Source organism: Strix uralensis, chromosome 11, assembly GCF_047716275.1.
Source record: "Strix uralensis isolate ZFMK-TIS-50842 chromosome 11, bStrUra1, whole genome shotgun sequence".
NCBI lineage: Eukaryota > Metazoa > Chordata > Aves > Strigiformes > Strigidae > Strix > Strix uralensis.
The window spans coordinates 12,511,609-12,536,790 of NC_133982.1; the positions used below are offsets into that span (position 1 = coordinate 12,511,609).

The following is a 25,182-nucleotide window of genomic DNA, read 5'->3' on the forward strand; positions in this document are numbered from 1 at the left end:
TAGCTGGCCCAGCAGAAGGTCCTGCTTGCAGAGCCGCCTCGCCACGGCCGCATGCGTGGGTCTGTGGGGCAGGCGAAGTGGGATTAAAACGTAGCTCCTTAGGAATCAGGGGGAGGGAGGGAAAGGATTGCCACCTCCAATTAAATATTGCAGTAAATGACAACTAGAACCTTTTACAGGAGAACCTTCGGTATCGAGCAGGTTTTTATTTCTTTCCTGCTAGTGAGTTGTGGATGCAATGGTCTGGACACACCCAGAGCACAAGTGTCGGGTGTCTGTGCTGGATGCTTCAAGGATCTTCCTTACCCCCCTGCCCCCTTGTCCCCCCCACCCTTCCTGCAGAGGTTCAGCTGTAATTAACCTAAGCAAGCTAACAACTCTAACACGCACACTCCACTCTTGTTTTGCAGATTATATGAAAGAATCTGTGTGCAGCTCCAGCACTTGTTCTCTGAACAGCAGCGAAAACCCATACGCCACCATTAAAGACCCCCCCATTTTAACATGCAAACACTCCGAGAGCAGCTACGTGGAAATGAAATCGCCTGGTCACAGGGAGTCCCCATATTCAGAAATGCCAACTTCATCGACAGCCAATAAAAACATCTACGAAGTTGGTAAGCGGGGCGGGAGGCAGAAGGTCTGTTCCAACTGTTGGTGTTTTTATTGTAGGTGCTGATTTTTTTTTTCCCTTTCCCGACACAAGTAGCACACGGGCTTGTCCTTGCTGCCAGATTTGGAAAGTGCAGCAGCGTTGCTCTTTTGAAGACATTATCTGCAGGGCTGTGGGAACTACCTGCCCTTGGATCTGTTTGGTGGTTTTCTCCCTGCTCTGCCCCACGCGCTGCCCGTAAAGCTGCGAGGGGAAGAGATGGTTTTGGAAGCTGATGTTCTGTGCTTGTGACAAAATACAACTAGTTTTGGGAGCGCTGCTAGTTACCATAACCCAGTTTTCTTTGCTTCCCCAGAGCCCACCGTCAGCGTGGTCCAAGACGCCCGCGGTCGGAGTGCCAGTTACCTCCAAAATCCATACGACCTGCCTAGGAACAGTCACATTCCTAGTCACTACGACCTCCTCCCCGTAAGGCACAGCCCGACGCACGGGCCATCTTGGGACAAGCAGTCTTAAAGGGATGAACTTCCCTGGTGCACTGTGCTGCAAACACGAACTTTGAGGAAGCAAAAGAGAAGACAATCCTTTTCTGCGCTGCAGGATGCTGACGGGACTTCAGACTGTCTTACGCAAGGACCTAACGTAACACAACATCAGCTTGGGCCAACTGCTGCTGCATGATGTTATTTATAAAGACATTTTTATATGGGTAACAGGAACTAACGAGAACCTCCTCCACGCGCGACTGGAGTACGTCACCCCAGGAAGGCATCTACATGCTCCAGGCAAAACTCTCCGTGGTGTGTATTCTAACCCTGGCTTTGCTGTAAAATAAAACACAAATGCTAAGTAGAAGGACTTATAGATGTACATTTCTACCAACTGCATCAAGAAACCTTTTACTGTTAGGAACAAGGTGACTAGGAATACGCTGGAATGTATTTTACATCTTTGTCATGGAAATGGACATTTTTCTGAACGAAAGCAGGGAAACTTGTCATTTCACTGTCTGGAAACCTCATTCACTGCCCTCACCACGTGCAACCTGTGCAGATCGTGCTTGGTAATTAGCACTGAGATGTTCATCTTTATATTCAGTACCAGGATATTTGAGTTGAGGAATATTAACACAGACACATTCTGTGCAGCTTTTAAAAGGTAAAATCTTGGCAAATGTCCACTGATCTTTGCTAAGGACTTGAGTTTCAACAATGAGTCTCACACCCAGCTTACCACACTTTTAACAAGCTATAAAGTACTTTGATTGGCACAGATAGGCTTTAATTTTCCTTATACAGCTTCTATTTTGTTAGATAAAACCACCGGATTTGTCAAGCAGTGTAAACTGATGCAGCTTCATTTACTTCCCTGGGACACTGCAGGTTTGCACACACTAACCCTGGTTTGGTTTCCTTTCCTAAAGCTGACACGTCGGCTTCTCTCGACCATCTTTACAAACCATCCCATCATGATTCACTTAACAGCATGCCATTTATGACACCCTTTAATTTGATATGCATTACCATGTAGTGCAACTTTATCCGTTGATGATTCTACCTGAAATGTCATTAAATTGAGCTGAAACTGGGTTTTCTTTTTCAGCAGCTGTTTGTGAAGTAATTATCAAGGGGTTGGCCCACGGTAAAGTTTTGGACTAAGCCACCATGATTTTTATTTTTTTTTTGTAGTCTTTATTGACCTAGAAAGTAGAATACTTGCCGTTAAGCAGTTCCTTGTAGATTTTGAGCATGAAATAGTATTGATTCTAAGTATGTAATTTTATTAGGCAAACGTGGAAGTAGCAAGTTGATTGCCTCTTAAATATAAAAAAAAAAAAAATTCTGTGGCACATTCGCCATTCTGATGGAAGTAGAAGAGAACAAAACCAGCACCAATCAGTTGCTCAAAGCATGATCGCTCACCTAACCTGCTGGTCTAGGGGACTGGGAAGAGGAGCCTTCCAGTTCGGGGGCAGCGGCTTGATCCCAGCTCTGGATCACTCAGGACACCCCTGTGGGGCCCAGCCCTCACCCCAGGGACCGAGCCCCTGGCATGGCGGTGCGGAGCTGCGGCAGCCCGGCGGCAGCAGGCCCATGTTGGGGCGTGGGGAGCCCCGGCGAGGCGCTGCTGGAGGAGCCGGGAGCCCGGCCGGCAGTTGGCTCCGAACCCCTCTGCGCAAAGCCAGACGGGCGAGGGGAGCCCTGAGGGCCCCCAGGCTTCCAGAGCAGCAGATCTTCACGTTGCAGGATAATGCATCAGTAGTTACACGAATGCTGCATGTGTGCATGGGGGCAATGACTGATCAGCAATAGGAATTTTATTTTCCAGGAAAGCCTTATTTGAGATGTAAGTAGACAATTATTTTGTAGGGCCAGTAGGAATATATTTTATGTACGTTAATAGAAAGACTTACCTCAAAAATATGAAGAGAAAGGCAGCTCCATAAGGCACACTCTTGTTAGAGACCCACCTTGACACCTAGCACAAGCAGTCTCAGCTGCCGCCCCGACCGATGTTTGTGTGTGTTGCTGTAAAGTTTGCGATGAGACTCCAGAGAGCAGAGATGTGCTCAGTGTTTTTTTTTTTTTTTTTCAAAGCTGGATTTTCAAACCAAATCCAATGGATGCATAGAGCTTAACAGGAAAAACAAACAAACAAAAAAAACCCAACAAAAAAAAAAGTACCTTCTTGTATATTAGCATTACCTTAGGAAATAGGCACCAAAATGGCAATACTTTTTTAAGGCAAGACAGATTTGTAATATATTTGTTCACTGTGCGAAGGTATTCTACCTTGTACAAAATAAATTGAATTTCTCTCAGTGTGTATTTCTCAAACGTACTCATTCACAGACTAAAACTTCCAGCCCATGTTCAGGTCCGAGTTCGCCAGGCGATGGGGCTGGCCACGAAGGAGTTGTCCCCCTTCAACGACAAAACCCCACAGGCACCAGGTTTACAAGCCAGAAGTTGCAGAATTTCTCAGAAAACACAATGCTGTAATTCAGACTGTAATTTGGAGTTCATTTCAAGTAAGGCCTCGCTTTAAACCAAAACCTAACTGGCTCTGTGTGCACCTTTCTCACAGCTCCTCAGCAGTTTAACCTCAGCGGGTCTGAGCAAGCCCCCCCGTGATGCACAACCCCCCCCAGACGAGTTCCTGCACACCTACAGAGAGCAATGGGGGGTGAGCATCGACATCAGGGTCTCTCTGATTTTCAGGGGGTGCTGTGGCAGCACTCTGTGCCAGGAGCAGGCAGCTGTGCCATGGGGCAGGCACTGGAGGAGCCAGCCTAATGCAGTTGCCCTCCTGCAGCCAGCAGTGAGAGACGGGACACGCAGCAGCTGCCTCGGTGGGTCTGACAGCACTCCCCAGGAGCCTCATCAATAAATCGCCAGCACAGATTGGCAGCAGAAACACCTTCAGAATTAATGACCCCCAGGCAACACAGCGGACTGCTACAGACTGAAGCTCCTTCAATATTTGTGCTTCGTATTTCTAAAAATCTTGTTAACTAGAGCCCAGCATGTAATCTTCTTATTTGACAAGCCACGCTCAATAAGCTATTTAAGGCTGGAAATTCATCAGGTTTGAACTGATGGAATAAGTAATTCTAGCTTAATAAAAATGTCTCTAAATCAGAACAATCCCATGTCCTTTCTGCTTAAGAGTCAGAACCTCAACTCCCATCAAACAAGAACCACCGATGCTCGCTGAACAGCTTCCTAGTTGGTAAGGTTGGGACTTTCAAATATGTAAATGACAGCAAAAGCTTTTGGCAAGCAAAGCCAATCTTGCACTATTATACAGAGTTCCCAGAAACTCAAGAGCTCATTTCAGGGCCCCAGAGCAGTCTCTGTTATAATCAGTTGTCTCCTATTAGCAGAGAAAAGACACTTCAGCACAGAAGTAATGCCAATTATGGAAAAGAATGATTAATCAGCCGCTGAACGGGAACAATACCCCATTGGGTCAGTGTTCAGATGGAACAGTGTTTTGCATTGTCTCTCCCAAAGCACTTTGTGAAGTACCTTCTTGTCCCAGGAGTGTCACCCAGCCAGATCCGCTGGCCCAGCACCACCAGGCTTAGCCAGGAAAAAGCAGCACAAAACCACAAACCCCAGACAAAGGCTTTACCAGGTCAGAAGTTACCTCTCCGTACACCCACCATTTGATTTTGCTTTAGAAGGCGATAGCTTAGGAAGGCTTTGCGAACTCTTGCATGAAAATTTTACGTTCCGCGTCACAGCAGTTCCCAAATACAAAATCAGGTTTTGCACGGCCTAAGGCCTGTTTATGATTAAAGTTCTGGTGGGGAAATAAAAAATTGGAGTTCGTTCTTTTTCTGACAGCACCCGCAGCCATTTCACAGCTGCCCAGGACCCAAACACAGCACCGCTTGCTGCAAGGCGAAAGAAGAAGCACGTGCACACATGCAAATTCTGCATGGGGTGGGGACGGCCCCGGCCTCCAACAGCGATTTATGTGCACTCCCACAGGCTTCGCTTGGGTGCGTTTGCTGCAGAAGGAAGCGTCTTGTGTAAAACCGTACGAAATCCAAACCTGACGTGACAGCTGAATGGAGCTGCCTGCTTACACGAGGCAGAAAAGGAAGTGAAGTGAAACTCATCCTGCATTTCCAGCTGACAAATTTAGAACTTGGCTGTCCCAGTAATTTGCTTAATTCCAAATATGTTCCAGTCTGGCCAGAGAAAGTGCTGTGAGAGCAGCTCCTAGAGCAAGGGCCCAGCCTTACACCTCATCCTGACTCTCCTGCAGTGCTAAAAGGCCCTAAATTGCCTTTGTCCTCAGAGCCACCAGCGCTGCCCCCTGTGCTCTGCCCTGAGCCTGCCAGGAACACAGCCCAGGACACCAAAAGGATCAAAAAGCTGAAATCATTTGCTGTAGAAGGCAGTAGTTTGATGTCTCACTGGATTTTCTTACTGGTGGCAACGTGGGGAAAAAAAAAAAAAAAAAAAAAAACACAAAATAACAAACAGGTTTGTAAAAGCTATTCAGAGGTTTGACTAGAGTGAACCCACAGACTTTTCAGAGCATAAAAGCTTCCTGAAGCTGCCAAACTGTCATTGGCCATGACCTGCAGCAGCCCCAGAAAGCTGCAGGCTGCTCTGAGTGAAGGCAGCAACTGTGTTACATGACCCTTTCAGTTCCTTTTCTGGGGGTACTTCCACTTCAGCGTCTTCTCACAGCCTGTTCCAAGAAGCTTTCTAGCTGCCAGTAAGTAAAAACACTCAGGTCAAACCCCCATTCTCCCAAAAAGTGCACCCAACACCATAGTGAGTCGTCCCCTGTAATTCTTTATTAGAATCATGAATGAATATATTTTAAATCAATCTAAAAAAATAATGAATCAAGGTACAGTACATGCATAAAATACAAAGTAATTTACAAACAGATCAAAATAGCATCTTCAGAACTAATACTAGGAGGAGAAATGGATTAAAAAAAACAAGTGACCGACTACAGCAATGCCTTCCGTGTGCCTTACACATCATGAGCACCGCAAGACAGAAAGGTTGGGTACGAAACGCAGCTGGTAGTGCCTGCCCAGATTTGGATGTTCCAAGCGGGTCATATCAGAGTTTGAGAAACGTCCCCTGCAATCAATTCCGTCCCTGTAATTGTATAAATAACTGCAGGCATTTATACAACGAATAGTTCTTTTAAATACTGTGGAAATTCAGTGCCTATAGCCCCCAAATCTCAGTATTAATGAGGTGTTTGGGAACAGCACAGACGGGGCGAGACGCAGCGAGTGCAGGGACAGAAGGCACAGTTCACGTATCCCTGAACAAGCGAGTCGAACAGATGATTTGTACGGAGCGACAGGCCACCAAAGGAAGGCATCCAGCAGGAAAACTACTCCAGATGTTTTTGTTAAAGAACATCCACCAAACCACTGGAATAATTTAAAAATACTGGATGAAATGGAACTGCAAACTAAGACCAGGTTGTGGAAGTCGTTGATTCATCAACTGAAGCATTTGAATATATTAATATACGTGGCATGTATTAATAAATGTGATATATAATACGTGACAACACCCTTCAAGTCTGTGTACCATGAAAGAAAACAGGCATCCTCAAATCCTGATACCACCAGCACTGCGGAGGCCAAGTCTAAGGCAGCACAAAACCACGCTGCAGGTTCCAGTGTCAGAGTGACCCTTCACCAGTTATGCAGCTCGTGCTTTTGCTTTCTTCGTAAGAGGCCCCTCACCCGGGGTCCCACCAGCGTCCCCCCGGCTGCTCCGTCTCACATCACAACCTCCTCTGCAGCAGGTGCCAAACCACAAAAGCACATTCACAGGTAGCAAGAACCCTGCTGCTTGCTCACAAGAAATTCTCTTTTCTCCCCCATAATATTCTATAAAAAAATCCTTAACTTGACAATCTGAAGATGTAGCCAAAAACATTTAACTTACATTAAAATTGCACTTCAGAGCAACGGGCATTTCATCAAGCTTTAGATGCAGTATACACCACCTTAAGACAAGGAAAGATTATCCTGCCCAGAGATATTTTCCTAGTTAACCTGACAGTAATTGTTTTGCGAGGAGCAGAATAACATCTTCAAGTGCTCACTGAAGGCATCTGTGCTCTGACTAGCAGGTATCCTGTTGGAAAGAGATCAGCTCAGATCCAAACAATTTACTGAACCCAAACCGACAAGTTGGTGTTGGGAAAATACTGCAGCCACATAGAAGCAATAGATTTATAAACACTGAAATCAAAGTGGTTAAGACATGGAGAAATTCAGAAGGAATAAGCAGTGACTAAACACAAGAAAGTAACCACAAGAATTACAAATATATTTAAATCTTGGACCTGGGGAATATACACAGCCTTTTAGGAAAGAGTGAACAATTCTATATATTCTGACAGCACTGCATCTTTGGTTTGTTTTCAGTGGTTGGAGGGACATGAATGGGAACCACGTTGTTGCTTGGAGACATATCGTTTTCACGTCTGTCGGACATTTGCTTCTGGGAAACAATACGATAGATCTCTGGAAGGTGAGAAAGAGCTAGTCATTATGTGTACACCAGCAAAACACCATCAGGAAGTTAAACCTGGGGAAAACCAGGCATAAAGGTATACAAAGATCTCCCATTGTTTTGGAACTATATAGGTAATCCACGGAAGCTTTCACAAGAAGTTCAGCTGTGAGGCTTTCTGTATTCAGAAAAACATTTTTGCAAAAGAAATTAGTTTAACCACTGTTTTACTTCCCTTGAGATAAGAGTTATAAATGGACAGAACTCACAAGATTTTTTTGCTAGGAATCAGAAGCTATGTGTCCCATCAATTCCTTCTGATGGTTCTTCAGGCTCTGAGGACAGTGGTCACATGTTTACTGATGTATCCACAGACAACAGCAGGATTAAAAAGAACCACCCAAAATGTCTCTCCCTGATAGGACTGTGAGGGCAGTTTCTTCTCTCTCAGCATGCCTATCACGTACAATACCTTGCCTATCGTCCAAGTAGTTTTAAATCTTCAGAAAAGGTTGACTGGGGCCCAAAAGTGGAGACTCAGCCCCTTAAGCAGCACACAAATCCCTTTACAAAAATGGCTGTTAGCGTAGCTAAACTTCAAAATTATGAAGAAGAAATGTGGACTCCACATGAAGAAACCCCAGCATAAATCAGAGAGCACGGGTTAAACTCCTGTGCCTTCCCCAGGACGCTGCCAGGAGGGGAATGCTCCACACCTGCACTGGGAGCCTTCCCAGCTTCCTGGGATTTGTTAGTGGCCGATGGCACATGCTGTACAAACTCAGAGTAGCTACAAAAGCACTTCAGCTGCACAGAAGAAAAGAGTATGGCACTTGTAGCACTTCACCCCCCCTAAAGGAAATAAAGGATACCAAAAATAGAATATGGGGAACTCACTTGCAAATTTGAGTTTTAAAAACCATTGAAGGTTTGGTGGGTTTGGTTGTTTTTTTTTTTTTGAATGAGATTGCTAAACAGTTTAACAAAAAAAGTTTGAAAGTGTTTCAGATTCAGCAAAAAGCCGACTGAAATGACAACATCACATCTTCTACTTTGCACGAAAAGCGTGCTGGCAACAAATACCCCAGCGCTGCCAAGCAGCAGAGCCCCAGAGAGAAGGGAGGGGATGCCCACAGCTGATTTGCATGCTCCAGCTCACTGCCCTGCCCTGAGGTTTCAGCTAAGCCCAGGCTGAAGGAGAGGAGGGTGTCTGCACCTCACTCCTCCCACAGAGCAGAGCGGGGAAGAGCACAGCTCACAAACTGGCCAAAGAAAGCAAAGGCCCAAGTTCTTCTGGAGGGCTGAAGTCTCTTATCAGCTGGATAATGACTGTCCAAACACACACCCCGCCTGACCCCGAACCGTCTGTTCTACCAGAAATCTGTCATTAGTGAGTAGCTTTTGTTCAGAATTTTAACAAGCTGCTGCTTAGTGCACTTCCTGACATCATTTCAGTGCTGGAAATTAAGTAACCTTGCGCAGAGAGGTTCCCCTCTGCTGCCAAGGGCTGATCATGCAGCTCCACGCCTGCTTTTATGACAATGGGAAGAGCGAACATCGAGGAGCTACAAGGGATCCCTGACAAACAAGGCTTGAAAACCTTGATGCAACAAGCCTGCACTGATTTAAGCTGCCAACACAAACAGAGTGCAAGTGTTCCCCAGGAAGAGGAAGAGCAGAGCTGCATGCATTCGTGGGACTGCTGGCAAAATAAAAATCTCTCATGTAGATACAGTGCTGTGTCTATGGACTGTGCAAGGAACGTTAACCTTTGCAAGTGGCACTTTGAAAGAATCTACCTCCAAATTGATAGCTCAGACAGGGAGAAACTGCTCAGAAAAATGGATTTTACGTACACATTCAGTTACAGATCAAGTCACTGAGGCAACCAAACAAGCTGCACACATAAAAGGATTTTCTGATTTCACCCCTTCGAGTTCGCTCTTCTTTTCAGACTTACACATAAACAACTTCACAAGTGAAGTGAATCCCATGAAATCAGATCTCTAAAGCCACCTGCAACCCCATGTGGGAATTTTCAGATAAAGATCAGCTTCACCATGTGGCAGGCACTCCACAATGCTCAAGCAATGCTCAGCGGAGTGCCTGTGTGCGCAGGTGAGGGAGCATGGCTGGAAGAGATCTGCTCTGTGTTCCTCAGGACAAGTTTTCTGCTCCACTACCCTGCCCCAGCTCAGGGTGGACAGCCAGTTTACCTCCAAGAGCAGAACACTGCCTGTTCCCATTCAACAGGAGAAGTTGCCATCTCTGAAACTCTTCAGTAGCACCTTCTGCAGCAGCAATTCTCAATTTTCCAGAGAACTTCCTGAACAAGTTCATACACGTCACCAACACAAGCTGTCACACACTTCCTCCACCCCTGTAAGCAAGGACTTGCAGCAGGGTGCCCTCTGTATAACATCTTACAGCAAAGATCCTCACTTAACAGCCCTGAAGCCTTAAAGGCAATCTTAAGAGCATTGACTTCTATGCTGAGAAAGGGTCTATCCCTTCTGACTCTGGGAACATACTTCCACAGCCTCCCCAGCAGTCCTGCAACGACATTTAGCAGCTGTGCTGCTTGAATCAACTTGCCACAGCCCCAAGTTTGTGGCTCACTGTTGCTTGTCCCTCCTCCGCAGTGCAAACCTTTGTGCAGCCACAGCGTACTGCCCCAGATGAAAGCCGAAATGGGTAAAACCTGCCTTTCGCAGGATCAGCTGCAAACTCCCTCAGCACACGCAGCTGTGCTGGCCTGAAAGGGGAGGTGGGAACAGCTTAAACCTGCTCTCGCTGGGGCAAAATGCCCAGCAGCAAAGCCTACGCTGAAACTGGTCGGCACAGAGAAATGCCAAGCTGATGAAGACACGCTTTTTAATGAAGATACTACACTCTGTGCTCTGCTCAGTAACTGAATGAGACCTTATTAAGAGCACATTCAGCAGAATGCATCCCTGCATAATCAGTAACTGTGCAAGACAGGCCTTGTGCTGTAAGAGGGCTGGGAAAAAGTGACACTGCTGGCTAGGAGGAGCTTGTCCAGTCCTCGACTGCTCAGTCTGCACTAGCATTTCATTCATTTTCAGGTGTATGGAGCTAACAAGAGAGGAAATCCCTAGATTTTTTGATGTTAATGCTCTGTGATGTTGTTTCCTTGGAGATGGGATTCCTTAAGAGATGAAACGGCAGCAGAATGCAGTACAGAAACAGAGACAGCACAGAGCCAGGCAGGGAACGGAGGCAGACTCCAGTTTACTTTAAGGATGCTTTATCCTGCTGTGAATGCTCACAGTGGCTAGGATTATAATACCAGTCTCTCCTACTTGCCAGATGATACAAAGCAGCTTTGTGTGCACAACAATCAGCCCTTGAAGTCTAGACATCTTGCAAGGGAAGAATTTGGACAGGGACCATTACTTTAAGCCACAGAAGGAAAAGGTCCCCAAAATCTCATCTGGAATCCACAGCAGGACAGGAAGCCCACTAGATATAAGATAAACCTCCCTCTAGAAGTCCTCTGTAATACAGGGAGAGGAAAGAAAAGTTTTCTCCCCCTTCTTCCACCTGTAACAACAGCAGATCACATAGTCACTTAGGCTGTACTATAATAGATTCATATTTCCCATGCCCAAAGCCATCTATTCAAAGTGGCTTAATCTGAGAATCGAGGTGTGGATGAGCCTAACACAGACCCTGCTTCACTTCAAGGGAAGTAGTCTTCAAGTTTCCAGCACAGGCCCAGCCAGAGCAGCTTCATTGGGGCTGGAGAAGAAAGGAATCTTGCTACAGACTTTAGTCATGACACCCTGTTCAGGAGAGCTCCAAGCAGCTGTCTGAAAGGCATCGGGAGCAGCTGGGATGTCTCTGCAGGGCAGCTCCCAGCACTACAGATCCCAGCAGAGCTGGAGGAGCAGCACCCTGCCCTTTCTGTCAGCCACCTCCACTCACAGCCTGTGGCAAAGCCTCTTGGCTTTACCAACTTCCTTCTTCAAAGGACAGTGAGCGTTCCACCCACAGGCACTGCGCTTGGAGGCAGCCTTGCCAAATAGAGACTATCCATGATTCTGCAGGGTCACTCTGAAAACCACATTCCTCAGATGACTGCTCCCTTCTTTCCTTCAAAGCAAATCATTAACAGAAAAAGCCAGCTGTGAAGTGTTATCGAGAAGTTTATTGGCAGAACATTCGTCCTTAGCATGCCAGTCACAGCCAAGATGGAGCCAACCTGCTGCTAATGCATTATTTACTTCATCTTTATCTCCCTGAAACAGGAGCTCCTGTCTGGAGCGAGCCACATGCCCACTAATCAGCAGAAGTGTTCCTTCCACCACAGCTGAACCAACCCCGCCTGAACGAGGATCCTGTCCGCATACCCAAGAGCTCTTTACCCAAAATACTGTCACAGCAGCGTGCAGGGAACATTGACGTTTGTGGAAAAGCAACAGCCTCAACAATCTGCCAGAGTCCACCGAGGGCAAGTTTTAATCACTTGTTCTCCCATTACAGACTGCTCTACCTTATAGAAAAATTAAAGCAAAGGAAAAAAAAAAAATCAAACCTCCACGAATTAGAATCCAAAATAACTTCTGGAATAAAAGGTACTGTTGGAAGCATGTGAGGAGAGATAAAGAAACAGCCTAGCCTGTGCCCAAGAGGTGAACTGCTTCCCCATGGCAACGGCAGCGTATCGTCTGAGCTCACAGCTCTGTGGAAGTAAGGCAGCAGCCCAGGGCACGCAAGAAACTTTCCACCCCTTCAGCCATCACTATTAGAGAACAGAACGGTCCAACAGGAGACAGGAGAAATTAGGTGACCAGTTTATATGGACTATGACAGCCCAACAGCCACCCTGGGAGGGGATAAACAACGTCTGATATATTTCCAGTTCTGTTTTATTAGTGCTGGTGCTGAACAAGTATAGAGGTTAATTAACCTTCATCTGAGAGTCCCAATTCCCTCTGAAAACTGACAGAGCAAGCAACAAGGCTTTGTTCTACGTTACACACAGCACGTTTGGCCAGAATCTGACCTCAAAGTTCAGTCTAGGTACTCCCGAGAGGGGCTACCAAGGACACATGCATAAAGGAAGAAGTGTCAGGTTTTAGCAGTTACAAGTGAACAATAAAAATGTTTTTCTCCTGAAAAAAATCCATGTTTAAGTTCATCAGTATTTTCGACAGGACTGCCTTTAGGAATAAAACAGGAAAGCCAGCAGGCATCCCAGATACCATCGCATTCAGCCACTCCTTAGCCATCCACCCTCTGATGGTATTAGTAGTTAGTCATGTAGGGAGTAAATGTATAAGCTAACGTAACTTCTCTTTTTTTAATTTGTGCAATGTTGAATTACAACCAAATGACTACACTGAAGTTAAAAGGGAACCACATGGTTCGGCTAAAGAGGAAACAAACTCAAGCTCTGGAGCCAGCACTGTATGAAGCAGCGAGATGACAAGCATCCCTATGCGCTGTTTATTCATCTAACATGGCCACACTTACTTTTTTGCTAATATATGGAGAGGAGCACTACTGCTTAGGAACCCACTGTAAAAAACACAATAGAACCAGAACCTATCAGAAGCCTCGTACAACTAAGGACAAGACAAGAAACAGATGACACAGGCAGGTAATACTCCAGCAGCCTAACAACTCTCCACTGCGAGGGTGTCCATGAAGCATTTCAAACAACTCAAGAAATGCTACAGAATTTATACTTTTATTACAATAAATAACTTCCTAGCTGCCTCCTCATCTGCATGTTTCAGTATGGCTAACAAGTCCTTTTTGGTGTCTTTTTAAAAGAATGTCTACATTAGCTGACAAAGAGGGAAAAAAAATTCAAAACTAACTAGGTGCCAATGTCACAGTGATGAGATCTGATTAACAGAGACACACAGTTTAGAAGTGGGGCTGCTGCTCATACCAAGCACATCACGTAGCCTGGCACATGCTACACTGGGAAGGAGGGAGTTTAAATTTGCAACTGGGAAACATGTTGGAGGCACTCAGAGAAAACAGAGAGACTGCCTGGCACACCTAGAACAGAGTCATACCAAACCAGAGGAGTGTCTCAGATGTTTTGAAGACCCAGACTAGACATTTAGAGAGACATTTGTCAAAGCTTGGAGTGACAAAAGCTCAAAAACCACACACACCACTGTTGTCCCACTGTGCCCCGACTACAGCTGACGGAGTACACAGCAGTAGAAGTCCCATGACAGTGATTTTCACACTAATTTGTGAATTCCTACCCTATCCTTTATAAGCCACGGTTAAGTTAAGGTCCCCCACATAGTTGTAGTTGAACGTCTCAGAGTCTTAACAAGTTTTGCCTATCTAAAAAAGGATTTAAAGAAAAAGGAAGTACTTTATAAAGCATAAAAAACCGCAGCACTCCCTGCCATCACATGTTACAGAGGCCAAAAGTCCAGCCAGACTATGAAATGCAATGACAGTGACTACCCTGCTGCTCATGAGTCACTGCGTCTCAGACTACCAGTAGCAGTATTGCTCAAAGGAAGGATCTCGACTCTTTCATCCCTTTTCCCTTGGCAACTGCTATGGTCACCATTAAGAATGGAAACAAACTAGACTGACTTCTCCCCTGATAAACAACGGCTGTTTTAACTTGATGCTTGCATGAGACAATTCTCTCCTGTGGGCACTCCCTATACCATACACAAATGGGAAACTGAAATGTAAACCAGGCTGGCTAGAAACCTGGGGCAGATCAAAGTGAACAAGGATTCATTCCCGAGTTCAAGGCTGGCCTTTCAACTATGACACTCCGAAACTGGACTCCAAATCTTATGGCTCTGAAGAATGATTAAATAACAAAATGTTAAATAATTTATAGGCAAAGAAATGCTTATTTGCCACATATCGGAGCAGCCTTCTGCCCTTCCCCCTTGAAACACAAAGCACTAGATGACTCACCTGTCAGAATAGTCTGGAAAGCTGCTTCCACATTTGTAGAATCTAAAGCAGACGTCTCAATAAATGACAAACCATTCTTCTCTGTGTGGACAGAAATACTATAATTAGAGGGGTACATCACATATCTCCTTCCCATCCAGAAGAACTTCTGTACCAGATTATATTTGTATTTTCCCTGATGAGACACACGCGTATCAAGAAAAAGTGTAAGAAGTTGTGGGGTTTTCCCCCCTTACATGATCTGAAAGCACCACCACCCAACACCAATGTTAGGATTTACACTCATCCCCAAGCACAGGGAGCAGTCCAGTGAGCATCTGAGAGAGAAGCAATGCACAGGCAAGAGAATAAACCTGGTTTAAAATCTTCAAGTGCCTCTCGCTGATTTTTGAAACCACATCAGCATGCCTGTTCTACAAGGCTTCCTTTCTGACTGAATTAAAAAACAGCAAACACCACTACGTGACACTGCAGAACATCACCAGCAGCACTCCTTTTTACCCCTACCAGCAGACTACTGTATCTAAGACCAGGTAGGGAGATCCCCAGACAGTTAGCATTAGGAAGTTATTTTGAGTTCACCTACCTGCAAAAGCTCTGGCCTCATCTGTAGGGACTGCTCTCAGGTGGCGCAAGTCACTCTTGTTTCCCACAAGCATGATTACAATATTGCTGTCAGCATGGTCTCTCAGCTCTTTCAACCATCGCTCTACATTCTCATAAGTAAGGTGCTTAGCAATGTCGTACACCAATAATGCCCCTACAGCTCCACGATAGTACCTGTGGGTGAAGAGACATGTTAGAAAACCAGCAAGAAACAGCATGATTAGAAGTGACAGGTTACTGTGCAATAATGGGAAATAGTTTTTACTAAGACAGCTATTCAAAAAAACACACAGAAGCAGGCTATGTGGGACTTGAAACAGTGAAGACCAGGGTTATGTCCCAGGCTCACCAGAGCAGCCAGGATGGCTCAGAGTCTGGGGGGTAAGCCAAACCCCACGTTTGTGGGGAGAATCCTGTATCCCAAAAATGAAGCTCTGGAATCTGTGGGGAGCTACTGTCACCTTCAACCTCTGATCCACTCCTGAAAGTTCTCCCCCACTCATCACTGTGGGTGCAGTACAGGCACAGCCCACAGTGATAGAGAGACTTTAGAATGACTCACTGGGTTGGAAAAATGTCAACCTGATCAACTCTTCACAAAAGACCACAGCTGGTCTCCTTTCAGATCAGAGAGACACACAGTAATGCATTCAAAAAGAAACAGGCTGTGTTCTCCCACCCCACAATTACCTCCAGCTTTACTTAAATCCAGCTTTTGCTATGGCTGGTTTTTTTCAATTAAATAAGCACGCAAAGTGAGCAGCCTTTCCTTGCTGCTACAGGAGGGTTTTCTGGTCTTAGGTTACCACTGATAAAACCTCCATGAACACTGATATTACTTTATCAATCGCTTGGATTGAAATGAGTCTCTCAAAGCTCTTGCATTCTACGCTTGAAATGCCTCCAGCTACATATCACGGGAGCACTGAGAAGTAAATCAGTATGTGCAGGGACACACTACATCAAGTTTCAGGGCTGAATAATATTTAAGCTTCCTTCCACCATAGGTTGTGGATATTACACAATAAAATACAGACACCCCCTGTTCACAGTTTCTGAGGAATTGGAAGGGCCCAAAATTACCCTCCTCAGCAAAAGCTTCTCTTCAGCCATAGAAGCTATCACTTACGCTGATGTTATAGCTCGGTATCGCTCCTGCCCTGCTGTGTCCCATATCTGAGCCTTTATTGTCTTCCCATCTACTTGAATGCTTCTTGTTGCAAACTCTACTCCAATGGTGCTTTTGCTTTCCAAGTTAAACTCATTGCGAGTGAATCGAGACAGGAGGTTACTCTTGCCTACTCCAGAGTCTCCAATAAGTACAACTGCAAGACAACAATGACATGAGAATCAGATTCCAGATATAGATAATACATTGACATTCAGCTGCAATAAACATTTATTTTCTGGAACGGTGCATGAAGAAAAAGAATGGCAAAACCACCACGCTCATCATGGGTCTAGCGTCCAAGCCTTGATATTTCTAGAGAACCAGAGCTGCCACATTCACCAGCAGTTCGAACAGTTGTTCGAATCAACTTTTGTTACATTTTAGTCTCCTTTGCCCAACACAGAAAAACATTTCTCCTCCAGGAAGAATATACATGACTCTCACCACAAAAGTTGGGGACCATTTGGATTTCACATCTTTGTAACAACACTAGAACTAAAAAAACAAAACAAAAACCCCACACCACGCAACTGAAATCTGTTTTGCTGAAGAAGTCCAAAACACAGGGCAAGCAGCAGACTCTGCCTTCATTTTATACTCTTTGTACCTTTGCAGAAGAGAGGTTTCCATTTGTGAATGGAAAAAAAAAGAACCAAACCCAGAAAACCACAAGACCACCAACACCCCGACGGGCAGTTTAGCTGAGCCACAGCCTCCGCAGTCCCTCACTGCTGCTGTGACTCCTGACCACTTTAAGCCAGAGCTTGAAACTGCTCTAAAATGCTGCTGGGGTATCGCTGGGCCTCAGAATTAGAACCACCATCCACCCTCCCTTCCCCAGCTCAGCTTGACTCATCACAGCACCAGTGCCAAGCAAACTAATTGGAAGGATTTGGCTATGCTTGACAAGAGATTGTTAGGAGGTTTAAAGTCCAGTTCCTACAGGAAGAAAAGCATCACGAGGATTCACTGCAATATCCTGTAATGCTGAGTTAAAAGGTGCAAGTTTAAGCGTAACTAAAAACTCACTGCCAAGATGCAGGCCACTGGATGAAACACATTCACAGCCCTGAGTCACACCAACTGGAGCCTCTCAGTATGATCTTATGCCCTTAACGAATATAAGATACCAAACTGGTAACAGAAGGAAATGAAAGAAAAAGAGGACAAGTAAGATCCTTGACAAGAAAGGCTGATCACTTTTAAGTTCAGCAGTGAATCAAGCCCAGTCCAAGCAAAAGAGCACATGCTCAGGTGACAAAAAAAAACCCCACCACTGCGGCTATACTTGTTTTTAAAAAAGAAAAAAAAACAGAAATACTTGCTCAGTAACATACATCATTTAACACTTAAGACGCTGCAACACAGTGTTGAAGATTCTCTATGGTACAAGAGAGGAATGAGTGCACCAAACACACTTCAATCACATGAGAAAACCCCCCACTGAGTCTTAGTCCAGCAGTGCAAATACTCCCATCTGCTGCTCCACCACACAGCAGACCTCTGAACACCATCTTCTATTTAAATCATGCAAAACAATTCTGGCAAATGGGATTTTCTCTGACTGCAAGGGCAGAGCAGCACCTTTTAAACACCCTACATAAAATGAAAATTGCAGCAAATGCTAGCTTCAAACATGGCCTCGTGGAGAACACTTCATCAAAATAAACATCTTTCCAGCTTCCTCTGCCAGCTGACACAGCACGCAGCCAGCCAAGCTACCCAAGTTGCATAAAGCACAGAGTGGCTCTGTTAACTACCTCTGTTTATGAAGATCACAAGTGCAGGTAGGTGGCAAGCACATATGCTAATGCAAACAGGATTCTGCTTTCCTACGTGACAGGTCAGCACTGTTCAGTGTCAGCTGCCCTGACACAGCTGAACAGCTCTGCTGGCACGGAAGATGCTGAACTGTAATAAACTTTGTGCAGGGGACAGTGCATCTAATTGCACCATCACCACCCTGCAAACTGCCATAGCTTTCCTCTTTCATTGGCAAATAAGTTCTTCAATACTATTTTGGCAGGTTGAGGCCACAGTTTTAGATGACATCATATTTGTATTCACTGGAACGTTACAAACAACAAGTTCCTAGGAGGCAAAAGCTGTCAGCTCCCTTCGCACACCTCAGTCCTGCTATCACCCAGCATTAGCTTTGGCAGCAGCTAAAGACATTTCTACACAAGAAAAGCAGTCTACAGATTTCCTTTTCCCAACAGGATGCATCATATACCTATTCAGCATTCCCCCCAAACTTATTTTTGTTGTTCAGTGTGTATTTCAAAGCACAGCTTTAAGTCATTTAACAATAGACAGATCACTTTAATTCCTCTGCCAGGTTTTTTTCCTCACCTTGTCTGAATCCCATGCTGCTTATGTTCCAAATGGTTTCCAGCACCAGATTAATATGTCCCAATTAAAAGGGGAAATATTCCTCCTTGAAGTCAACTATTTCCTCTACTTAATTGGGCCATTGCAGCTCTTCTTGAACACGAATACAAGAACAGCTTGCAAAGTCAGCAGGCACCTAAGACTCCTTACACTTTCTGCACTTCTGCCAGTCTGAGCAAGTATCACTCTCTGAATACAATCAGGAATGGAAACAGCTTTAACAGCCACTCAAGACTGTATTATTCATTTTAAGTTTGCTTTCTTTATCAAACCACTTCGTTTTGATATTTTATACTACACAGTGTTCCCATGGATTATATTCTTAGCATAGAAATACAGTAGGAATGACCATGGATGGCTGACTCCCATTCTAACTATCCCAGACAAACAGTTTCTGGGAGGGAAATGACATTATCTAGTTCCATGTTAAAGCTAATTGTTCCTGCACACACATTTTTATTAGCCTTTTCTTGCAGAAACTCACTCCTAATGGTTAGAAATTGCATTCTAATTTTCAGAAGAAATTAGCGGTCAGCTGATGGTGGTGTTCATGTGCCAGCATTGTCCATTAGCTTATTAGTTTCTCCTCCCGGTGGTGTTTACACTGGGGTATTTTGAGAAAGCAACCGCATCTGCTCTCGCTTTGTTCTACTGGCTAAATAAACCAACTTCTCAAATGTTTCCTTATAAACAGACTCTCCATTTCCCCAAACATCTTTCCTACAAGTTTCTGAATTTCTTTTCCACACAGTGAGAACTGCACACATCATTCTAAGCAGGACCTCCCTGTGATGTATACAGGGATTTTAATATTTCCACCTCTACTAGGCATACCTGGAGCTGCTATTACCTTTTCCTGACCATATCACCTTGATGGCTCAGTCTGCCTGTGATTAGACCCAATTGTTCTAGCTTTAAGTTGGCAAACTTTTACTTTGCCAAGCTCCTATGGGTGCCCAGGCATAAAACCTCACATCCTGAATCCCACCTCATTTGGAGGACTGCAGTCCTCATCAGCACGCAGCCCTTCCAGCGCTGCACTCTGACTTTGCCCTGTACCACCCAACTTGCATCATCGGCAAATTCCTTTACGACATCAGCACTCAGAGGAGGGAGGTCTAGGGGAAACATTTAAGCAAGTTCAGCCACAAGACCTATTCTTGAAAACCTCCATCAATAACCCTCTTTGGACCTGCACTCCCTTACTGGAGCAGGACCTTAGAAAGCTTCGCAATCAAGGGAGATTTGTATTGGCACGTCCTGAAAGTCATGAAAGTGATCGCCCTGCCCCAAGTGACTACTACTAGGCAGGTCAGTCTTACTGGTTCAGTGATGTGCCGGTTCAATACTTGCAACCACGTGCTTTAAATCAACGCATTTGACTGTCTACAGCATCAACCACCCCAAAGGTTTGAGACAAGCATTTGGTGGAGAGGGAAAAAAAAAAGAAAAAAAAAACAAGAAAAAAAGAGTATGAAGTTCACTACCATATAAATTTCATTCTGTAATTCCAGTTTTATTTCTGTAGAACACCAAAATAAGAATTCAATTTCCTAAGTTGCATGAAAAGCAATTTAGAGAACTACGTCAAGAAAGGATTATTAATTTTTTACCAACATTCCAGCTCACTCACCCAATTTTACTCCTGTTAAACTTCTAACTTAGTTGAAATTTTCAGAGAATACTTTAATTATCTCATGCAATATGTTATTGACAACCTAATCAGGTTGAAAATAGAAAATCCATCATCACTAGCTTGTATTGTCTATGGTAAAAGTTATTACCCAAGTCACATATTACACAATTTAAAACAAATACACCAGCACTAGGGAATTACAATGTCTAAAACCACTCAGTCTCTGCATTGAGCTCTGCTATTAAGAGGCATATCAATAAAGAGCCTGGACACGTCTTCATGACCCCCAGAAAAACCTGCTGATGAACACCTCTTCCTGCCCACTTCAGCTAGAGTTTAAAGGAAACGTGAACAAGATAACCCACCTGATTCTACACCTTGTAGGTAGCTGGTGATAAACCCAACACGATCATGTCTTACATTAATCTCCCTCCGCACTGGTGCCCCCCTGTTTTATTCACCCATTTTCTGTCACAAGGAGAACTGGTGTCTCAAAGGCACTGTGGGGTAGGGGTTGTTCGTTACCTGTACATATGATATGTAATGCAGAGCTGGGCCTCCAAACGCCTCTAGTAAAATAGCTAAGCCAGCACATTTATTATACACAAAAGTGCCTCCACATCCAAAGCAGCAAAAGCAAAGGGCTTGCTATCATTGTAAAAACCAATAGGTGCCATGCAACCACTTTTCTCTATTAATTTCTCTAAACGAAATGCACAAGAAAAAAATGTGTTTTCTAAAACCCAGACCAACAAGTTTGTTCAGTTTCAGAGCATTTCCTCAAGATCAAAGGGAAGCTGGAGAAACGAACATGATGCAAAGTAGAAAGCAGATATAATTAGGAAAAACTCCAGTTTCAGCTAAAATGAATGTCACTGCAAGCCAGGTCCACGTTCAGAAACAAGAAGTCTGACCCCAAATCCAGAGTTCCACATGGTCAAGGGGCAGACGTAATCCTCTCGAGCTTTGTCCATAGAAAACACAGAAGCCATCTTCTACAAGTGAGGGTTACTTTGATAACTACTCATCTACTGCAAATACATTAATCAAAAGAGTAAAAAGTTCCTGCATTTAAGACAGGCTTAATTTATTAAGTAATAAAGAAGTATCCTTATATCACCATTATATTTTCCTCCCATGAAAATTAGAGCAAGATTTCTACAAACTGGACTTCGTAATTCTTGCATTTCCTCAAGTGCAGTGCTAGGAACAGTAGGCACTGCTCTCAGCAAAAACCAAGGAGTGTGGAAGAATACAAAGATGTGTAGCTGGACAAGAGGAACTTAACAGAAGTTGTCTTTTTACAAGCTAGGCTTAGTCTTTAGCATATGCTCAAGTGTTGCAACAGAGTCAGGAGAGGGGTATTTTGTAACAGGTACTGTGATTTTATTGCATGGCAGCATAGGTGGGCTCAGCTTACACCCACCAGCAGTCAGGCAGATTCTGACATACAGCTGCTATCAGTGGCTGACAGGACAGAACCAGACGTCTCATGTAAACAGACGTGTGGCAGTTTAACTCAAGAGTAGTAAAAGACAGCTAGACTAAAGAATATTACCCAATTATTTTAAACCAAGTCAGCCTCTGAACTCAGTCCCACCAACCTACCATGTCCCTTCAAGTTCATAAACCCAGAACTGTCCTAATGGATTAAGTGTCCTTACAGACCAACACCCAGTCTGACTGTCAAGAACTGATGTCTGAGAAACTTTATGTGTAACAGAACAGGCTAATCTTTGCCCCAGCAAGCCCTGGCATCTTCAAACAAACAATACCTTCAGACTTGCCATTGTAACCATCACACTGAAACACCCCAACAGACATTTTCCTTCCTCTATAAATCTGTGCAGTCTTTCGAACCCATTTATAGTATTTATGGCAATGCATCACTCCAAAACTTGCATATACATCTGTGAGACTTTATGTCCTTTTGTTTTCGCCCGATGCTCAATAAAAGAAGCATTACAGATATCCCTTATCCATCAAATTATGACAAACAGCAGATACTTCCCCTACTTGCCCTTATCACTCACTGTTTTGATTTTGATAAAGTTGCACATCGCTTCAGTATAAGGATATGAATCCATTAGGTTTCTCTTCCGATTATTTTGCTGCCCTTCATCTTTTTAATTCTACAATATCCCTTTCAAAATGGGTATTCCTGTCCTGCCTACATTTCCCCTCAAGCCCCAAGATGCTTATGTCTCAGGTTCAAACATCGGCTTAATGTTCCCCGCAAAAACTCTCTTCCAAGAGTTTTTACTTATCTCTTGCCTCTGCGACCAGTGCCTGGTAATGAGACATTCATTTCAGAGATCTACTCACAATAATTTCAAGATCATTCCAGAGTGATGACAGCTTGTTCAGAACTACCATCACCCCTGGGAAGTTACAAAAGTTTCCACAATTCCTATTACTCTGCATTTGTTATGTTATTTCAGCTGCCACATTAATCCCAGTCATGTGACACTGCATAAACCTCCCATAGTCTACTTTAGCTTTGCAGAATCTGAATTGCTCATCTTCACAACACCATTTTCACAGCATTCCCTGCACTCCCAACAGTTTCTATACACAAGACTAAACAGAAAAAGCTTTAGGAGGGGCAATCAGTTAAACTAGCTTTGAACTTTTCTATAAAACCAGATCCCAACTTTATTATTTCCCAATTACATAAGGAAGCAGATCTAATAAAAGATAGGACCTCTCCCAACAAACTCTGCGTCACTGATATTCCCAGGCCTTTGCAGCTAAAACATTAATTATAAGCATACTGACAGAATTGTATGAACAAGTAAAAGTAATGCAATGGTTTTGATAACTTGTACACAGAAGTACCTACAATAAGATTGCTTGATGCGATTAAACTAGTGGTCAGCAAGGCCCTTGCCAACGCTGCAAGCTGACAAAACAGGCCCTTCTTGGCGCTTCCTGATTTGATTTTAATAGCAATATAGGTGACTAATTTATAGTTAGAAATAATGCCACTTTCTACATAGGATAAAAAGGGGCAACAAAAAAAAAAGCAATTCCTCAAAGGTATTACAGGAGCTTCAGAGTACAGAAAACACACTGATGTTTTCCTCAGTTTCTTGATGACAAGCACTGAGTCTCTCACCATTACAATGTAACAAGCAATACTCTAAATCCTAACTTCAAATTTACAATACCGTATCACAATAAACAACCCCTTTTTACAATACTTTGCTTGCTTTTGCAGTAGGATGAAAAAAATTGGCTAGTCAACTTCAAAACGTCAGCATTTCCGTACGTGTTTCACAGCATGCTGTATGAACTCTTAGAGCAGGCTGGTATTTACTCTGTGGGGAGTGAAAACTGAGTAGTTAACTACAACCTGCAGCATTTTAACCCAACTTGCTGTGTAGGGCTGACTGGAGGGGTACGTGTCCTGGAAAACAAGGTATTCCTGTCCTTCCCTGCTGGGTGCCGCATGAGGTGCCAGGACAGGAGACGAGAGCCCTGGGTGTGAAACAGCAGTTACCTTCCCCCCTCGCAAAATGCTCAGCATACAGAAGGCAGCAAATAGTACTACTTTATTAAATTAGCTGCATCATCTACCAACGCTGAGCATGTAACTCATTTACTTTATAGTCCTATTTAATAGCTAGAAAAGGAAGTAGTCTTTATCAACCTTGGTCATCCTCTCTAATGATTTTTGTTTGCCATCCCAGCAGGCTGGCCGTCACCTCAGCCTGTTCACGGAGCAGAAGGCTTGGACAAGACACAGCCACGCCAAATCACCGCTACAAAAACCTGTCCAAATCTGACATTTTGGGGCAAGGGCGCGACCAGGCCCCCGCCGCGCTCCGGGTCAGGCACACCCTCACGCCCAGCACACCCTGGGCGATCGAGCTCCAGAAACACCCGAGCAAGGGCTTGGCGATGCCCGCGGAAGCGCAGCCTCCGCCTCCCACCGGTAAGGCCGACACGGGGCTGGCCGGAGGCCTCCCCCCGCCCCCGCCCCGCAGCTCTCCATGGCGGCCTGCCCGGGCGGCCACGTTAGGGCAGCGGCAACCGGGACCCGCCTGGGGGGCTCGGGGCCTTCTCCCCGCCCGCCGGGCCGCAGGCCCTTCCCCAGGGCTGCGAGGGAAGCGGCGACGGGGCGGGAACTGGCTGAGGCGGCGGGGAACCACACACCCCCCCCACCCCGGGTCGCGCCATTAAGAGGCCGCTCCCCACCCCCCGCCAAGGCCGGGACCCCCTGCGGAAGGTGACCCCACCGGTTGCCATGGTTACCTTTGAAGAGATAGTCGTATTCGTCGTCGCGGGTGCCCATGGTGGGGTGCACCGAGGCGCGGCGTTGGCCAAGGACCGGGAGCGGGAGCCGGACCCCTCCCTGCAGCCGCCGCAGCGCTTCCGCCCCCCGCGCTCCGCCCCCCGGACAGGTGCTTCCGGGGCAGCGCCGACAACTGCTTCCGGGGCAGCACCGCCGCCCCGCCCCACCCCGGCCTTAAAGGGACGGCGCCCCGCGGAGCGGGACGGGCTGTGTGTCCGGCCCACGGAGCCCGCACGGGCACCCCCGTACCCCGCCTCTCCCCCCCGCCGGCGGTCACGGTTGTGGGGACGGGCTGCGGCGGGAGCGCGGGGAGGGAGGGGCGGGGAAGGGACTAGGGCTGGCGGGGAGGGGGTGTTGATAGAGCGGTTCCATGGTGTAATGGTTAGCACTCTGGACTCTGAATCCAGCGATCCGAGTTCAAATCTCGGTGGAACCTGATTGTTTTCTTTTCTCTCCTCTTTTTTCCCGACCTCATCTGCCCAAATTACGGCCAAACACTCTCCTCGCTCCCCG

The 25,182-nt window shown here is 45.4% G+C and overlaps 2 protein-coding genes and 1 non-coding gene across 12 annotated transcripts in view; 2 read left to right on the forward strand and 1 right to left on the reverse strand.

Moving 5' to 3' along the window:
• Window positions 1–3,435, forward strand: part of MEGF11 (multiple EGF like domains 11) — a 306,502-nt gene extending 303,067 nt beyond the window's left edge. For 5 of the 7 annotated variants that reach the window (XM_074879910.1, XM_074879909.1, XM_074879911.1 and 2 more), the window contains 2 exons: window positions 411–617; window positions 969–3,435. In XM_074879910.1, the coding sequence (XP_074736011.1) occupies window positions 411–617; window positions 969–1,129 (368 nt within the window). In that variant the 3' untranslated portion in view covers window positions 1,130–3,435. Of the gene's footprint in view, window positions 1–410; window positions 618–968 lie in introns of those variants that run through there. The other 2 variants (XR_012630339.1, XM_074879914.1) reach the window with 1 other exon arrangement.
• RAB11A (RAB11A, member RAS oncogene family) overlaps window positions 1–24,770 on the reverse strand; it is a 37,979-nt gene extending 13,209 nt beyond the window's left edge. For 3 of the 4 annotated variants that reach the window (XR_012630340.1, XM_074879930.1, XM_074879931.1), the window contains exons 1-4: window positions 24,630–24,770; window positions 16,304–16,499; window positions 15,155–15,348; window positions 14,569–14,649 (exon numbers count right to left, since the gene is read on the reverse strand). Coding sequence is in view for 3 of the 4 variants with exons in the window: in XM_074879930.1 (XP_074736031.1) it covers window positions 14,569–14,649; window positions 15,155–15,348; window positions 16,304–16,499; window positions 24,630–24,669 (511 nt within the window). In the remaining variant the exon portion in view is untranslated. Of the gene's footprint in view, window positions 1–5,911; window positions 7,644–14,568; window positions 14,650–15,154; window positions 15,349–16,303; window positions 16,500–24,629 lie in introns of those variants that run through there. The other variant, XM_074879929.1, reaches the window with a different exon arrangement.
• Window positions 24,771–25,033: 263 nt separating this feature from the next.
• TRNAQ-CUG (transfer RNA glutamine (anticodon CUG)) lies at window positions 25,034–25,105 on the forward strand. Its single transcript has one exon. It is a non-coding gene; the product is annotated as a tRNA-Gln (tRNA).
• Window positions 25,106–25,182: the final 77 nt, after the last annotated feature.